Raw genomic sequence first — 16,089 nt, 5'->3', positions numbered from 1 at the left:
ATACGACTGATGTAAAACCTAGAGCACTGAAGGGGTATCTGAGAGTGCAGGGGCTTGAGGCAGAGGGGTCACTTGCAGAAGCATAAATCGAGGCTGGCAGGGGAATTCCCTGGAGGTCTTGTGGTTAGGACTCCGTGCTTTCACTGCCTTGGGCCCGGGTTCGATCCCTGGTTGGGGAGCTAGGATCCCGCAAGCCGCGTGGCAAAAAAAAAAAAAAAAAAAAGAAAAGAAAAGAAAAAGAAAAACGCTGGCAGGAGAAAGCTATGGTCCTTGGACCGTGGGTCCTACATTGATGAATGAGTAAAGCCCTGGGCACTAATGGGGCCATTTCAGAGAGAATTTAGGAAGAAGTGGGCAGGGCATCATCAAATAATCTGAAGGATTCCTTAAAGCTTACTTAGCATAAATGCCTGGCAGGAGTTGAGTAAAAAAAAAACACTAAAAGTTTATTGAGCACCTATTATGTACCAAACACTTTAAAGCCACATTTCATTTCATCCTCACAGCGCATTGAGGTGGGCACTCATATGTCCAATTTGAGGAAAGAAGAAAGGCAAGGCACACTGATAAAAACTCTCACGCAGTGGCGGGTAGGAAGTAGAGCTGGTGGTAAGGACCGACAGTTCAAAGATGCTGGAAGAATACCCTGCCCTCAGTGCAGTGCCTGGCCCACAGGAGGCGCTCCAAGCCTCTGTGCCAAACGTAAAGGCGGGACGCAGGCAGGTAAGAAGCGGGCAGGCGGAGTCCACAGGCAGCTTATAAAGCCCAAACCACTGCTTGCGGGCGGTGTTGGGGCATTTTCTCTATCCTTGGGGATCCAGGGTCCAAGGGTCTCAGGTTAGACTCTCCTCCTCCTCGCCAATAGGGCTGGGCACCCAGGGTGGAGCCGGCCCCCGGGGCCCGGGCATTGGCACAACGGTGAAGGGCTCGGCGGGTGGCCTGGGGGCTGGCGGCTCGCGGCCAGCGTGGGGCTCAGACTCCGGCTCCAGCAGGCCTAAGGGTAGCAGCGCGTCACTGCCACTGCACTCTGGGGCCGCGCCATCAGGGGCGCCCGCGCATGCGCAGCTGGCGGCTGTGGATTCCTCCGACACGCAGCTGTTCTTGCGGCGCAGTAAAGACAGGCGCCGGCCCAGCAGGCCTCCAGCGGCCATGCCCGCGCCCACCGGCAGGAGGCGCTGCAGGAAGTCGCCGTGTGCGTCGCTCAGCGGCGCATCCACGCCGTCCTGCCGCTGGAACTGCATGTCCTCCTTGGCCAGCCTGCGGAAGAGACAATGGGTCAGCGTTGCGGCCTCTCTCTTCTTCATCAACAGAGTTGGGACCGAGGAACACTGCTTTTCCACCCCATTGTCCCACTTATCCCAAAAGACCTTGGCTCCTCACCCGAGAGCCTGGCCTTATCCTCTGGCTCTGGCTATGCTCAAACTTAGGCCTCAAAAGGCTAAGTTGGGGCCCTGCCGCCTGTCCTTTGGTATCGCTTCTGGCCCGTCCAGTCCTCATAGACTGTAGCCCTTAGCTCTGCCCCCAGTTAGTGGCCGGGTCCCAGACCTTGACCCGGATCCCTGACCCCTGACCCGTCCTAGTCCTCATGACTTTAGCTCTTAGCCCCGAATCTCCAGGGTGTAGCCTTTAGCCCCGACCTGGTCACCCACAGCCCCTTCAATCAGATACACCCCGCAGTCATGAGCCCCGCCCCCAAGAGGCCCCGCCCATCCCCACTGGCTCACGTGATGTCGAAGGTGGAGCCCTGGAAGGAGGGCTGCTGCAACAGGAAGGCGGTGGCAGCGGTGTAGGGAGCGCGAGCCTCAGCTGCGTCCCAGTATAGGTCCTTCTCCAGCATGGCCAGGTCGTCGTACATCTCGTCCACGGCCAGCATTGACACCTGCGGGCGAGGATACGCGGGGAAGAGTGGGCATGGAACAGCGCCGGCACCGAAGGGTGGACCCCTCTGGACGGGTAGGAGTGTGGTGACCAAAGAGAAGGATGGATCAGGGGCGATGTCTGAGCGAGTCTTAGCAGGGGTGGGGCCAGGGCCGCTTTGGGAGCCCAGGGATGGTCTTAACCGAGAGAGTCTCACTTGGAAGTTGCGGTCGATCAGAAAGTTGGTCTCAAAGTCATCGTCGTCCTCTCCGAAGGGGTTGATGAGCTGCTCAGCTACCTGAGTGGGTAAGAGGAGAGGTAGGTGGAGAACTGAAAACCCCTGCCCGCTCCACCCCTGGAGTCCTGGCCTTGGGGCCCCACCCACCTTGAGCCAGCCCGCGTAGAAGAAGAACTGCAGCAGGGTGAAGATGGGTACGCACAGGTCCAGGTCGTGGTCTTTGTAGCCCTGCGCCGGGTCCAGGAACTGGCGACCGATGAGGCAGGCCAGGAAGTAGCTGTACACAGCGATGGTCACCACCTGGGGGAGGGGCAGGACGGAGTGCCAATTCAGGGTTCTCTGGGCCTTGGGGGGTCATGGAGAGACCAGAGCTAGGATCGCGAGTCACTGTGATGGGGTCTTAGCTGGCCCTCAGTTTCTCCTTGAGACCAACGCTCCAGGGCCTCTGACACGGGATAACGGCGGGGTTACCTGGGTGTAGACAAGGGGTACGCTAATCCAGTCGTAGTGAAAGAGCATCCCACACTTGGCCCGAAACACAGTCAGCTCCTGGAGGCAGATACACGTCATGAGGGGGCCTGAATAGTGAGCTCACACATGGGGATTAAGTGGGGGGGGGGTGTACCTGGGATGGAGGTGAGTGGTCACCCGGTGGGAGGCGGGCGTGTGCTTCTAGGGACTTCAGGGAGAATATTTAGTGGTGAGTGTACGCCTAGGAGCACTATGCACCTAGGAGCCGCCCCATAGAGATTAAGCGTACACCTGGGGGCTGCTAGATAAGGGTGGTTGGGATCCGCCTTGTGGGAGGCGCATGGCAGACACACAACCTCAGGGTGCGTGGGGTACAATTTCCCTGGCATTTGATATGAGTGACCACCCGGAGAGCCCACCTCCAGCAGCAGCTTAAGGGCGCCGTTGTTGCGGATGCGGCCCTCGCGCTGAGCCTGCGCCGCCAGGTTGGAGAACCAGACGCAAGGCACCCAGTACTTGTTGTAGGATGAGTTCAGGTTCTCGAACTTCTTGCGCTCCTCGCGGGTCATAAACCCTGGAGGGGCGAGGTCGGGGGTTATTTGCCCCACCCTCAGTCTTTGCGCCCCCCCGCCCCCCCACCACCCGCGTTCCTTTTGGCCGGAGCCTCACCTGCTTCCACCACATGGTCTATGGTGGGGAAGCGCTTGAAGACAGCGGTGCTGACAGAGCGCAGGATAAGCACAGCAGAGAGTCCTGCATAGCGCATGAGCGTGCGTCGGTAGAGGCGGCCGCGCTCGTCGCGCCCGTGCACTGTGCCGACCACCACGCACATGAGCGCGTCGGGCAGGGGCATGCATAGGTACTGGTTCCACCAGCGGTGCACCACCAGCGTTACGTAGAAGCCTGCGGGAGAGCCGGGAATGGGAGACTCAGTTGGGACACTAGGGCCAGGGGTTTGGGGTCCCAGGTCATGGGAAGAGGAGTGACATAGGGTCTTCATCAGGAACATTCGGTAGGCTGGATACCCAGACCATGTGGGGCCACCTGAGCTGGGAACCTGGAGATTCAGCCCTGAGGTCAGAGAGGTTGGTGCAGGCTGGATCACCCTGGCTACTTGGATGTCACCTGGGATGGGAGATTAGGATCTCCGTATAGAGGTGGAGACAGAGGGCCCACAGGCAGGTTGTCACCAAAGCCACAGGGAGCCCCGGAGCCAGGGATGTGTGAAGGGGTTGGGCATGGTGTCTAAGTCAGGGAACCTGGGGCAGGCTGGTCACCCCATCCTTGTGGGCCCAGAATGGTGGGAGGAAGGCTGAGGTCAAGTGAAGTCACTGAGGACAGGGAGCTGGGACTTGTCAGAGATGCCCCTCAGGCTGGACTTGAAAGGATGGAGTCATGAGGGGCTCTTGGATGGGGGTCCCTGGGGCTCAGTACATGTGAGGGGAGGCACTAGTAATCCCATGCAGACACAGATGGGAGTCCCTGAGTTGACCAGGGATAAGCCTATGCATGACACGGAGTTCTCATTGGGGGCACCTCAGGGGACCCTCTGACCAGATGACATACAAGGTCTCAGGAACTGGGGCCATACTTGGCCTAAAGGACGCAGAAATGGGGATTTGTGGGGGGGGTGGCTTTGATGGGGGGGGGCGTCTCAGAAAGGCAGGAATGGGAGTCTCCAAAAGGCATGAATGGCAATGGGTTTCTCAGGATGAAGGGAATGGGGAACTCAGGAGCGCGAACGCACCGAGCACAAAAGAGACCGGGATGAGACTGGCGTACTGGTCGCAGTAAAGAACGAGCTTCTCAAAGTAGCGCTTCTGCTCTTCGGTCAGCACGAAGCTGCGAGGGAGGGGGCGCGGGATCACGGGGGAGCCCCGGTCCCCAGTTGAAGGTCTCCCTTCCAGCACCTCCTCCGGGGCCGGCCCGGAGCCCTCCCCAAACGCCCCCACTCCGGCCGGCCCTCCCCCCTCTCCCGGGGCCGCCTCACCGATAGGCGGCACTCAGCGCCATGTAGAGCCCAAGGAAACACAGCAGCTCGCGCCACAGAAGTTTGTAGATGCTCCCGCGCCACAGCAGCAGCAGCTTCGAGAAGCCGCCGAAGCGCGCGTTCGCCACGCCAGCTGTGTACGTGACAGTCATCGCGGCGCCCGGGCCGGTCAAGCCCAAGGAGAGGGGGCTGGACCGGACCCGGGATTGGGGGCCGAGGAATGCGGGGCCGGGCCGGGCTGGAAGGCTGCTGGCGAGGGTGGAAAGGTGCGGGGACGACTCAGCTCCGCGTCACTTTCCACGCCCGGCCACCTCCTCGGTACCGGCTCTGGCTCAGCTTCCCGTCCCCTCCCACCTGCTCAGTCCTGCCCTAGCCCCCAGCCCTCCTCCCCAAGGCCCTCTGGCAGGCCACTCCCTTCCTTGGACTCCAGGTCCCAGCGTCCGGCGCCGACCTCCCCAGGCCCTCTCCGTTCATCCCCCCCCCACCAAGGCCCTTGGTCCACCGAGTTAACCCGAGCTGCCCTCTCTGATCCCATACCCCTTACCTGGACGCCATCTACAGCCTCCCCCCAGCTCCCCGAGTCCCTAGCGCCTCAGTTTCTATGTTCCCGGGGCTCCAGCTGACTTCCTTCCCTCAAGTCCCACTTCTGCTTTCCCTCCCCCTACTCCCCTAACCCAGTCTCGGCCCATTCTCTCCCCTGCACTTCCTTTTGAAGCCCTCCAAAGCCAGATCCCCAAGCTTCCAGGCCCCAGGTCCTCCCCCACAGCCCCTCAGCCTCGGGCTGGCTCCGTCTCCTGCACAGCTGCCCCAGCCTATCCCCCTCCCACTTAATCGAACTGGCTCTGCTCCCTCCCTCTTCTGGATCCACCTAGACCTTTCCTCTGTCCATTCCCCTCTAGCCTTCTGAGCCCTCCAACCCTACCCTGAGGACTCAGATTCTTGCCCGCAGACTGACTCGTCCTCAAGGTTCCCTATTCCCCCAGGCCTGGGTCCTTCTCACCTGGTGGCTGGTTCAGGGACACTCAGGGACAGGGAAAGGACGGGCTTCAGGGTTGGGTGGGGCTGAAGCCAGATTCTGTGAGGGAGGGGGCTGGGGAGTGGGCGTGGGTGGCCCCTCCCTGGCCCTCCCCCCTCAGTTGCAGCCTCAGAACTTTGAAGTCTCATCAGTTTGTTACCTGGGGCAGGGGGTGGGGAATTCACCTTGTCCTCCTTAGCTCCTTCCTGTCCAGTCTCCCAGTCAGTCACTGGCAGATCCAAGAAATCTTGGACCTAGACCTGGGGGAGGGGGCAGGAACGCTGTCTTTACCAGACCCAGACATATACACACACTGCTCAGTGAGTCTGGGTCGCTCCACACTCACCTGTAATCACACACAAAGACGCACCTAGAAACACACACCATAGACCCAGACACAAATTCAGCTTTCCTCAACATAGCCTCCCACAACCACGGTGACCCAGAAAGCAGTACGCACTGTCACAAAGACTTCCAGAGTCACCAAAGAGACAACACTTAGCCCCCCCGCCCCCATACGCAGATATAAAGCAGATGGACCCTAACCCACCAGGCTCTCAGCTCTCAGGCACCCACATAGTGCTCCAAACAGCCACCCAGGAACACAGGGGCAGGGACCCAGGCACCCTGAATTCCTTCATGATCATACTATGTAATAAAGACACACGCAAGGTCACACAACCAGCCAAGTGCAGACCCCAGCCCGACCCCAGAATGCCTTCACACGTGAGCCATCACACAGAGGGAGGTAGCAGACATTTATTCCTGATCTCCCCTGCACAAAAACACACCATGGCCACACACCAGATGCAGGAGCACAGCAGCACACAGTCCTGGGGTCAGAGCCGGGTCCTAGGGAGTCCCTTTGATATGCCAATGTAGCAAAGACACACTCATACAACAACGACCCCTCCCAACAGTCCCACAGACCCAGAGGGTCACATCCAGATGGAGTCAGGCCATAACCCCTCATGAAACTCACCTGCATTCATTTGTACATCAATACGTACGACACACGCTCCCCAACACCCCTTCACTGCGGGCGGCGACGGGCAGGCACACACACACCCTGGGTCTCAAACACTTTGGGCGTTGTCATGAACACACAAGCTTAGGGACACAAAACCTTGTCTCCACATTTGGCATGGATACAGGACAGATGTTCTCCCTTTACAGACACACCTACAAAGGGGGCACTCTAGCCTGGCACAAACAACCCTCCATCTTCACCATTGAATGCACAGCCCAGTGTGGGAGGGGTAGATGCTCAGGGTTTCAGCTCCAAGAGGGGTGCCCTGGGGCGCCCCTGAGCCTCTCAAGTCCACCCCAGCACCAGGAGTGCACATGGCTCCGCTCGACCCTGCACCCGAAGGTCTGGCCAGCCAGGACGCAGCGTTCCTAACCTGGCAGGTGTCTGCCCAGCCCGGGGTAGTTAGGAACCAGCTCGGACTGGCTGTACTCGGACCTGTGCCTCTGCCGTCCAGCTGCTGGACAGCACATCAAAGAGGATGAGGGGTGATGCTGCTAGCTACGGGAACTGGGGAGGGGACAGGCTTCAGGTTGATGGGCTCCATACCTGACCAGAGGCCCCTATTCCCTTGGATGTATCCTCACATACTGCAGCCAGCCCTCCCCTCCACAGCCCCCATCGACCCCCGTGCGCATCTCCCCTCCTCCAGCTCACTGTCCCCACATACTTCTGACTGCCTAACCCGGGCTGGGGCAGAGGCGGGTTGCCCAGGCTAGTTCACATGCTTACTAATTGTTACAGTGAATAGTAACAAATAGACCTTGGCAGGTACATGCCTGGGGCCACTGTAAAGGCGTTACCTATTTCATTTCATTGTGTCCTCAAAAGCAGGAAATGTGAAGTTTGTGCTCCTTATTCCCGCTATCAAGGTAGGGAAGCTGAGGCTCAGAGGACGCACAGTCTGTTCATGGCACAGCTAGGATCTGAAGCCAGGCAGTTTGGTTCGGAGCCGGGGGTCCTGCCATGGGCTGCGCTGCCATGTTCGTCTACAAGCACCTCCTCAATGTGGGCGTGCCCCCATGGGTTTGTGTACACCTGACTGAACTGGGGGGACACGTCTAGGCTCGTGGTTGCATTCCCCTCACACACACACCCTGGCACACCTAGACCCTGGGTGTGCACTGTCTGAACACCACTTCCTGACTCATGCATATCCTTAGTCACCCCCTTTCTCCCGCCATCCCCATCCAGCTCCAGCTTGGAACTTGCAAACGCCCAAGGTCATGCCAGTCCTGGGTCTTGGGGATGACCATGACTGTCCAGGCAGTGGCAGAGGGAGGAGTGAAGGAGAGAAGGGGTGCTGCTTTATGCCTTTCCGGCTGGTTTGCTAACCCTTCCAGGGTCAGGTGAATTTGTGCCACGGCCCTATGAATGGCCACACTTCTGTCTCCATTTTAGGAATACGGGGACTGAAGCTCAAACTGCAGGAAACAGGCGGCAGGCCACTCAGTGAGGCTGCTCTGGGGGCAGGACAGGACTTCAGGGCCCGTCCAGCCTGAGTCCTTTGTCATCCTGCCCCTTAATCAGCCCCCCTGTTGCAGCCCTGTGCTGGGAGGGGCTGAGGCCATTCCACGTAACAGGAATTGGGAGGTGGGGGTGGAAACTGTTAATCCGCAGTCTGGCAGGCCCAGCCTCTGCCCAGGGTGCCCACTAATTCCCAAACCAAACAGCAGGCAGTGCTGGGCCCGCTGCCAACCTAATCCGCTCCCCACCAGCCTGGAGCTGGCCAAGGGGCCTCCCCGTTCCCACGCTCTGAGCCTTGAAGGAAGTGGGCAGATGCCCCTTTCTTCTACTCCAGGCTTTACAGCCCCAGAGGACACCCTTACCCATATAGAGCTAGAAAAAGGCACCCGTTTACAGAAGAACCCTCCTTCCAAAATTACCACAATAAACACACATCTCTATTAGGTCTCTGTTGTGAGGGACCTAAACATACATCTATGCCTCTCTGGATGTGACATCTTTGTGCAGTGTACAACCTTTGCAACTGTACATGGAGGTACTAGGCCCCAACCCCCCCATGTCAACATCCACAGTAGTTTAAGATCATTTTATTGAGGGAGGAGAGGCGGGGAGAGGTGCGGGGGCAACTACAGCTCCCCCAGCCCCACCAGGGGGAAAAGACCCCCTCCCCGCCTCCCTTCCCCCAAGTGGTTCCCCTGTATTATGGGGGAACTTTGTGCAAACTCTGCCCCGGTGGGTGGCGGCTGAGTGTGAAATGGCAGCAGCTGGGGCTGGTGGTGGTGCTACTGGGCACTGGGGGGCTTGTAGGGCTCCAGGAGAAGAGCAGAGAAGGTGTTGACCTTGTCCGCCCCCCGAACCTCATGGGGCAGCAGTGGCAGCTTCACAATGTGGAAGTCTTCATATAGGTCCTCCATCTGCGGCAGGGGTAGAGGGCAGAAGGCAGCAGGGCCACAGGGCAGGGACAGAATGTGATCAACGTAAAGGGTCAGGCTAGGGGTCTCCCAGAGTCAGGGAGAGAATATGAGCAAGGGCTTCACAGGGACATAGGTGGGAGTGGCGCCAGTGAGGTCAGAGACCACTGGGCTGGACCTCCCACTCCCCAGGGTGAGAGGTATCTAGGCCAGGCCAGCCAGTCTATGAAGGCCAGAATCAGAAGGTCTGAAGCAGTGGGTGAAGGGCAGGGGGTTGGGGCGAGGAACAGAAGGTGGGCTGGAGCAAAAGGTCAGAGAATACAGTAAAAGGTCAGCAGTGCCTTGGCTGGGCTGGGACGGACCCCAGCTTCCAGGGTCAGAGCTACGAGGGCTGGGCGGGAGGGTGGGTGTGCGCACCTGGTCCAGGTACTTGGCCTGGATCTTGTGGCGGGCCTCACACATCTTGCAGGGCTTCTCGGGATCAGGGAAGACGAGTTGGTTGACAATGATGTTGTGCGTGTCGATCTTGCACTTGGCCAGCTCCTGGATCAGCCGCTCCGTTTCATACAGGGACAGGAACTCAGCAATGCACACACAGATGAAGGTGGTTTGCTCCTGCAGGATCCAAGACAGGACAGGGAGGGGCAGATTTCAGCCCTGTCTCTCTCCCCTGAGCTTCTCGCCGCCCGCCTGGACCGCAACTCACAGGGTCCTTGAACTGCTCACTGACGGAGCGGATGACAGGCAGCGTCTCCTCCAGCTTGGAGGCCAGCTGGTCTGCGTTCATGTCCCCGAGGCCCAGCATGTTGCACATCTGTGGGGACGATGTGAGAGGGCTCATGGTTTACCTGGGGCACATTATACTCCCTGGGTTGGGCTCACCCGGGGGACGACTCCTGACACCTCCCAGTGGTTAAAGGTGTGGGCCCTTGAGCAGATCGCAGGGGTCCAACCCTAGCTCTGCCATTTCTGCGGGACTGTGGCCAGGTTAGCTTGACCTCCCAGAGCCTCAGTTTCCTCATGTGTAGAGCTGTTGTGCTGTATGACATGTCACGTGCTTGGAACGGTGTCTGGCACACAGTAAGGGCCCCACAAATGTGACTGAGGCACAGGTCCCCGCCGGGGGACCACACACAACCAAGGAGGTGTCAGTGGCGTGCAAAAGTGTGACGGCATCAGGGTTGTCATGTTGTGCTAATAGTAACCCATGGGGGGATTCGCATGCTCTCCATTTGACAGATAAGGCCCAGAGAGGGGAAGTGACTGGAGGTCACACAGCTGTGTCACACCAGAGTGCAAAGCGTTTGAACCCGGGCCATCTGGCTCTGGGATATGTGCTTTCAAGCTCTGTCTGGGGCACTCAGCGGGTGGAGGCAGGGACACTGGGTGCTGTGGAGTAGGGGGGACAGTTCCCCCGCAGTGAAGATCCATCCCATCCATTGGGAAGCGCTGACTGAGAGCATATGTGGGAAATGCCTTTGTTTCTGCACATCTTGGGGTCCGGGGGCCCACTCTGATTCAGGGGACTCCTGGATGCCCTGGGGCTCTGCCTGCCTGTGAGATGAAGGGGCTGATCTGGTTCTTGATCTGCATGAGGCGGCCTAGTCCCCGCTCGACGATGGTGGGGAAGTTGAGCAGTCTTAGCGTGTGGCCTGTGGGCGCTGTGTCGAACACCACCACCGAGAAGTTCATGCCCTTCACCAGCCTGTGGGGAGATGAGGATCAGGCCCGCTCTGCCCCCTCTTCCACCCTAGCCCCAGGCAGCACCGGGCACCCAGAGTCCCCGCCGGGCCTGACCTCATGACCTCTGCATAGCTCATGGCCTCATCGATGCCTGGGAAGGCGCTCATGGCTTCCTGCATCATCTTCTTGCCCATGCTCAGCATGTTGTCCTCCTCAAAGAACTCGTCCGGCAGCTCCGCCACACCCAGGCTGGGGTCAATCTCCTGGGGGCCGAGAGGGTCAAGACTCAGGCTGCTGCTGCTGGAGCCTTCCCACCTGGGCACGGAGCCCGAGGGAGCCTGTGGGGTGCCCTGAGCACAGCCCTTCACCAGGTCACAGCTGGGGAGACCTCTGAGGTGCCCTGGCCCTTCCCTTAGGCGCTTAAGGTCTCGGGTGGTGGCACAGATTGTTAAAGTCTTTCACAAGCAGATGGAAAATCGCCAACTGTGCTCAGTGTCCCAGAGGGAAGCCAGAGTGCGTTGCAGTGCCTTCTCACGGGCTGTTCCCCCACCCGGGCCTGTGGCCTCTTCCAGATCATTCCTCTAACATGAGTCATCCCTGACCGCCCAATCTAACAGTGCAGCCCTAGCCCCCTCTGCCCTGCCTTCCTTTCTTCTTAACATCTGGCCTCTCCTCACATGGTTTACTTAGCATGTTTTTCGCCTGTCTCCCCAACCAGAATGCTGGCCCCACAAGGGCAGGGGTTTTTCTGTCTTGTTTACTGCTGTGTCCCCAGTGCCTGGAAGTGTCTGGCACAGAGTAGGTCCTCAACATGGATGCAGATTCCATGGAGGGGATGACCAAGCCTGGGGTCCCTGGCCCGTCCTGCACTCATTGCCTCTCTATCTCCCGCCTGTCACCTCTTCTACTTGAATTCATGTTTCCTGTGGCGAAGCCCTCCACTCCCTGGCCTCAGAGGTCATTTCCCTGCAGGGAGCTTGTCCACACATCACCCCCCCACAGTCACACCCTTGATGGGTTGTTCCTAGTCACCAGGCCACTCTCTGACCCCAGCCTTCTCACTTCCTGTTATTCTAGACCTTCCTGGGCCACCTCATCCCCGCACCTCTGCCCGCTTGTTCACCGTCAGTGTCCCTCTTGGGCGGCACTCTTATCCAGCCCAGTCTCCACAAGATGCCTCTGCAAACACTCCCTTCTCCCTCTGTGGTTGGCAAAAGCCCCATCCTGTTTATTCACAGCTCGCTGGCATGGCTACACCAAGGTGAACATCAGGGGAACATCCCAGACGAAGAACTCAACCTTGCTCCCCATTCCTGATCACAAGTCTCCAACAGGCACTCGACGAGCCAGAAAATCCACCCATGGGAATGTTAATGCCATATCTTCTCCCTGCTCAAACCCCTTCTGGCCCGTGTGTCCCTCACCCTCTGCTGAGGCCTGTGCCTCGCCTGTGTCTCAATGAGAAAGCGAAGCCACTGGCTGCCTACACCCTCATTTCCTCCCAGGAAACGCCCCAGTCCCCCCACATTCCTTCTAAGCCCCTGGTCCTGGCAGAGCCCAAGTCCTGGGTCTGTGCGCTGGAGTGAGCTCACACCTGCCTGAGGCCCGTCCTCAGCCGGCATCCTCACTCCTTCCTGCAATATCACTTGTCCCTCCCAGTTGAAGCTTCCCCCCACCCCCTCGGCTGCACCACGCAGCTTGTGGGATCTTAAGTTCCCTGACCAGGGGTTGAACCTGGGCCCTTGGCAGTGACAGCCCAGGGTCCTAACCACTGGACCACCGAGGAATTCCCTGAAGCATGTGCAGCAGCAAACAAACATGCTCTAGCATCTCCTTCCTCAGAAAAGCCTTCCTTAACCCTCATTCCCTTCTCCCTCCAGGGATGGCCATGCTCATTTCTCTGCTCCCATCATGGTGATCATTGTGTCCACCTCAGCTCACCCATTCCAGGCAGGCTTCTGCCCCCATTCCCAGGGTGATCTGCTTAAAACTCATGTGCCTGCTAGAGCCGACAACCTTTCTGCCCTAGTCCCTTTGTCCTCCTGGAGCTTAGGAGCCCACACTCTCTGGCTTTCCTCCCACCTCACCTGTGGCTCCTTCTCGGCCTCTTTCAACGGTTCTTCCTCCTCCTCTGCTGGACCCTAAATGCTGATGTGCCCCCGGGGTTGTTTCTGGGCCTCTCTATTCTTTCACGTGCTCCTCCACTCACACAGCTTTAAATACCACCCTTGGGACAATGACTCTCAAATCAATGCCAACCTCCTCTGAGCTCTAGGTTCACATAACTAAGCTGCTGTCCTGATGTCTCCACTTGGATGACCAGTGGGCACCTTGGTCTCACTGTGGCCAAATAAAATTCCTGACGTTTGGTCTTCTAAACCTGCTCCTCTCCCAGTCTTCCCCACCTCAGCTGCCCAGGGAGATAACCAAGACATGTACTTATGCTTAATTCATTTTTTTCTCTCACCCATTACAAACAAGCAGTTAAATTGCTTTAATTCCAAAATACATCCCAAATTTGACCACTTCTCACCCCTCCTCCCAATTTTGGGCTGCCATCATTCCTAGCCTGGTCACTGTCCCAGTCTCCTTGTTTCCATCCTTGACTTACAATCCAATTTCTGCATGAGAGCTACAGGGAACTTTCTGGAAAACAAATTTGGCCATGACATTACTCTGCTTAAAACAAACAGCTTCCCATTAACTTGGAAACAAAGCTAAACGGATCTCAGTGGGCTGCAAGGTCCTACACCATGTGGTCCTGATTGATGTCTCCCTCCCTTCCCTTGCTCACTAAGCGCCAGTCACTCTGGCTTCCTTTCTGCTCCACAAACGTTCCTCACTCGTTCCCCTGTGGGTATGCTGAAGAAGGAGTGAAAGTGGAGAGACAGAGGATGGAGAATGGGCAGGACATGGTAACTGATGGTGGGTGTTCACAGGAAAGGCCTGAAGGTGACTTTGCCAGAGTTGGGGTGGGGGGGTGGGGCTAAGCCCTGCTGCACTCACCATGGCGAAGAGGTTGTCATAGCCTTTGACCTTGGTAGGCACCTTGGAGAACTTCTGGTCAAATGCATCGGAGATATTGTGGGCTGGGTCAGTGGAGATGATCAGAACACTCTCCCGCCCCTTGGATAGCTGGACTGCTAAGCTGCAGCTGGGCAAGGGAAAGGCCAAAAGGTGGGAAGTGAAGGGTTAGGCTCTGCTCCTTAGGTCTGCATGGGGAGAAGAAGGGTCCCAGGAGCAGGGGACCTGGATCAGCAAGGGCCTTGAGAGAAGAGTACGGATGACTGTGGGATCAAGCCTCAATCCCTGCAGAGGGACCCTATCAGACCTCACCTACTGAGCCCTCCAGCTGGCTATATAGTGGTAAGGTTCAGCTGAATGTGTCCGTCCCGCCTGATGCCTGCTTCCTTGCTGGCACAAAGTAACATGGTCCAGCTATCCAGCCAACTCGACCCTGTGTCCCCTCCCTCAACTCTAAACTAAGGGGTCCTTTGCACCTCCTGCTAAATTCGATAGTTCAGTCCACTTGTCCAGGGTAATTTGCCCCGGGGACCCCTCCCCCTCTTCCCAGCTGAATGGGTAGTCTGATCATGTGCCCTCTCTCCCGCCTTCCACCCCCACCCCCACGTGGGCATAGAATGGCAAGGTTCACCAGACTAGGATAGTTCGCCCCGGTGCCCTTCCCCCTACTCTGGGCTCACTCTGGTACAGTCTAGCTGATTGGGACATTTAAACGCTCTCCAGGCTCCCGTGCGCTGGATCCAATGTGGTTCAGCCCTTGAACAGGCCTGCGTTCAGGAGGTAGCTTCCATTTGCTCCCGATAACTTCCGAAGAGTACAACCCAGAAGGCCCCAGCCCAGCCCTCCTGCCCGGCTGGTGGTGGAAGACCCGGTCCTTGGCCTCCCCTTCGCCCTGTGGTACATCCCACCCGTTTTCCCGGCCACCACCGCAGCCTCCTTACCTGCAGGTGGTCTTTCCAACACCACCCTTGCCCCCGACGAAGATCCACTTAAGGCTGCGCTGCTCGATAATGTTGCTAAGCGTGGGCTCCAGCGGCTCCACATCAGGGGCATCTTCGAACTCCTCTGCCTCAACCCCCCACCCAGCCACCCCTGCCGCCATCTTGGAAACGGCTCACGTGATCAAGCGGAGCGCACCATGCAAAGCACCTACAGGGGAAATTTCCTATCACAACCCCATCAAGGCTAGAAGATTGAACCAATTTTCTCATGGCCTAACTCTTAGGAGCTAATAGAAGCTATATTTCCAACGTCTTCCCCTTCCAAGGTTCAGCTTGTCAGCCTCTTGTCTATATTTTCTTCAAAGACTCCCCCTTCCTAATTAACATATTGGTACATCCCAGGTCACTCCCCTTTACTGATTGGCCCCTAAGTCTTGCAGCACTCCTTTCATTGGCTACATCTTTTCTTACTTTTACCAATCACTCTCAGGTCCCGGTAGCCGCCAACCTCTCCTTAGCAACCGGCCAAACACCCACTGCATACCTTTTTGAAGAAGTTAGATCCGAGGTCCACCCTGACCTGACCCCATAGGCTCAACTTCATGTCGATCATTCCCCCCCTATTCTCCAACCTGGGCTCCAACACCGCCTCAGGCTCGTCTCTTCTGTTATTCAATTGGCTGGGAACCACCGGGCTCCTGACGCAAACCAATCATAAACGAACCGATTAGTTGGCTGGAGACGGTCCCGGGGCTGCTGTGGGCGAGGTCCGCAGATCCTTGTCCAGTGAGCCCTGAGCCCCCATGCAGGACAGGACAGGGCAGGGACAACACTTGCAACTGCGCTCCTTGTCGTAGAAGGGACCCTGTTCCCGAAAACCTCCTTCCAGTTTGCTCTCTGTCCGAGGGGAAACTCCAGTTCAGCCAATTCTCTGAAACTCTGCCCTGGGCAGGAATACAGGCTGGGTCCCAGGCCCTTAGCGGATACTCTTAGGTGGAGACTCCAGCCTAGAAATATCCGCGGTTTCATGAGTACTCTAGCACATAAAATAATACCCTGACGTTCAAATGGGGATCCCCGCTCCTTGGAGTCAGCTGTGTCTCTATTCCCAAATAAAAGCTCCACCCCAGAGACAGGTACCCAATCCAGAGACACCCCTATTTCTATTCTGGGGGCCCAGGCTAGATATGCCCTCTAGTTAGTCCTAGTTAGGGACCCAGCTTCCGAGATGTCAGCTGAGCACACAGCCTCAGGCGAGGTCCCACCCCTCACTGAGATTATCCCTGGTGCCAGAAGTGGATTCTAGCCCCGAAAAGCTAATACGCCCCTAAGTCCCAAGCGGGAACCTCACTCCGAGAGCCCGCTACAGCCCCAGGCGCAGACAATAGTCTCATTCCGGAAGAGACCATCTCTGCGTAACGCCTGCGGGAGTCTAGCAGGGCTATAACCATCCGCGGGGCGGAGG

General features: G+C 57.8%; 3 protein-coding genes across 9 annotated transcripts in view; 1 reads left to right on the top strand and 2 right to left on the bottom strand.

Annotated features, from left to right (window-relative positions):
* Positions 1-13,627, top strand: part of HOOK2 (hook microtubule tethering protein 2) — a 37,126-nt gene extending 23,499 nt beyond the window's left edge. The window contains exons 22-23 of the mRNA XM_073803149.1: positions 507-723; positions 11,898-13,627. Coding sequence (XP_073659250.1) covers positions 507-723; positions 11,898-12,121 — 441 coding nt within the window. The 3' untranslated portion in view covers positions 12,122-13,627. The remainder of the gene's footprint in view (positions 1-506; positions 724-11,897) is intronic.
* On the bottom strand, positions 421-8,054 carry BEST2 (bestrophin 2). 6 transcript variants are annotated; one of them, XM_073803156.1, is made up of 9 exons: positions 7,402-8,054; positions 5,732-5,831; positions 4,557-4,805; positions 4,314-4,408; positions 3,236-3,469; positions 2,986-3,140; positions 2,567-2,644; positions 1,725-2,395; positions 421-1,257 (listed from the first exon to the last, which is right to left on the bottom strand). In XM_073803156.1, the coding sequence occupies exons 3-9, from the start codon at positions 4,706-4,708 to the stop codon at positions 834-836; spliced, it is 1,809 nt and encodes a 602-aa protein (XP_073659257.1). In that variant the 5' UTR covers positions 4,709-4,805; positions 5,732-5,831; positions 7,402-8,054; the 3' UTR covers positions 421-833. The 6 variants fall into 6 exon arrangements, with proteins under 6 accessions (XP_073659257.1, XP_033709991.1, XP_033709994.1 ...); XM_033854100.2 differs by having other exon boundaries at positions 5,757-5,831; XM_033854103.2 differs by lacking the exon at positions 7,402-8,054 and having other exon boundaries at positions 1,725-1,879; positions 2,075-2,155; positions 2,243-2,395; positions 4,557-7,176.
* GET3 (guided entry of tail-anchored proteins factor 3, ATPase) lies at positions 8,637-15,958 on the bottom strand. Of its 2 annotated transcripts, none has more exons than XM_033854111.2 (7): positions 14,625-15,958; positions 13,666-13,813; positions 10,774-10,922; positions 10,531-10,681; positions 9,683-9,790; positions 9,394-9,591; positions 8,637-9,274 (listed from the first exon to the last, which is right to left on the bottom strand). In XM_033854111.2, exons 1-7 carry the CDS (start codon positions 14,783-14,785, stop codon positions 9,215-9,217), a joined length of 975 nt encoding a protein of 324 aa, XP_033710002.1. In that variant the 5' UTR covers positions 14,786-15,958; the 3' UTR covers positions 8,637-9,214. The 2 variants fall into 2 exon arrangements, with proteins under 2 accessions (XP_033710002.1, XP_033710001.1); XM_033854110.2 differs by having other exon boundaries at positions 8,637-8,979; positions 14,625-15,950.
* Between the last annotated feature and the right edge of the window lie 131 nt (positions 15,959-16,089).

Source organism: Tursiops truncatus, chromosome 3, assembly GCF_011762595.2.
Source record: "Tursiops truncatus isolate mTurTru1 chromosome 3, mTurTru1.mat.Y, whole genome shotgun sequence".
NCBI classification, from domain to species: domain Eukaryota; kingdom Metazoa; phylum Chordata; class Mammalia; order Artiodactyla; family Delphinidae; genus Tursiops; species Tursiops truncatus.
Note: the sequence above shows the minus strand (reverse complement) of the source record. Positions and strands in the feature narration are given on the sequence as shown.

Excerpts from the sequence above, each read along its gene's own strand:
- GET3 (XM_033854110.2), bottom strand. The coding sequence starts at position 14,785 with ATGGCGGCAGGGGTGGCTGGGTGGGGGGTTGAGGCAGAGGAGTTCGAA. Across the intron at positions 13,814-14,624 it reads GTTGGAAAGACCACCTGCAG|CTGCAGCTTAGCAGTCCAGC; the intron begins GTAAGGAGGCTG and ends TCCCTTGCCCAG. Across the intron at positions 9,592-9,682 it reads GTGAGCAGTTCAAGGACCCT|GAGCAAACCACCTTCATCTG; the intron begins GTGAGTTGCGGT and ends TGGATCCTGCAG.
- BEST2 (XM_073803156.1), bottom strand. The coding sequence starts at position 4,708 with ATGACTGTCACGTACACAGCTGGCGTGGCGAACGCGCGCTTCGGCGGC. Across the intron at positions 2,645-2,985 it reads CCCTTAAGCTGCTGCTGGAG|GAGCTGACTGTGTTTCGGGC; the intron begins GTGGGCTCTCCG and ends ATCTGCCTCCAG. Across the intron at positions 1,258-1,724 it reads GGCTCCACCTTCGACATCAC|GCTGGCCAAGGAGGACATGC; the intron begins GTGAGCCAGTGG and ends TCTCTTCCGCAG.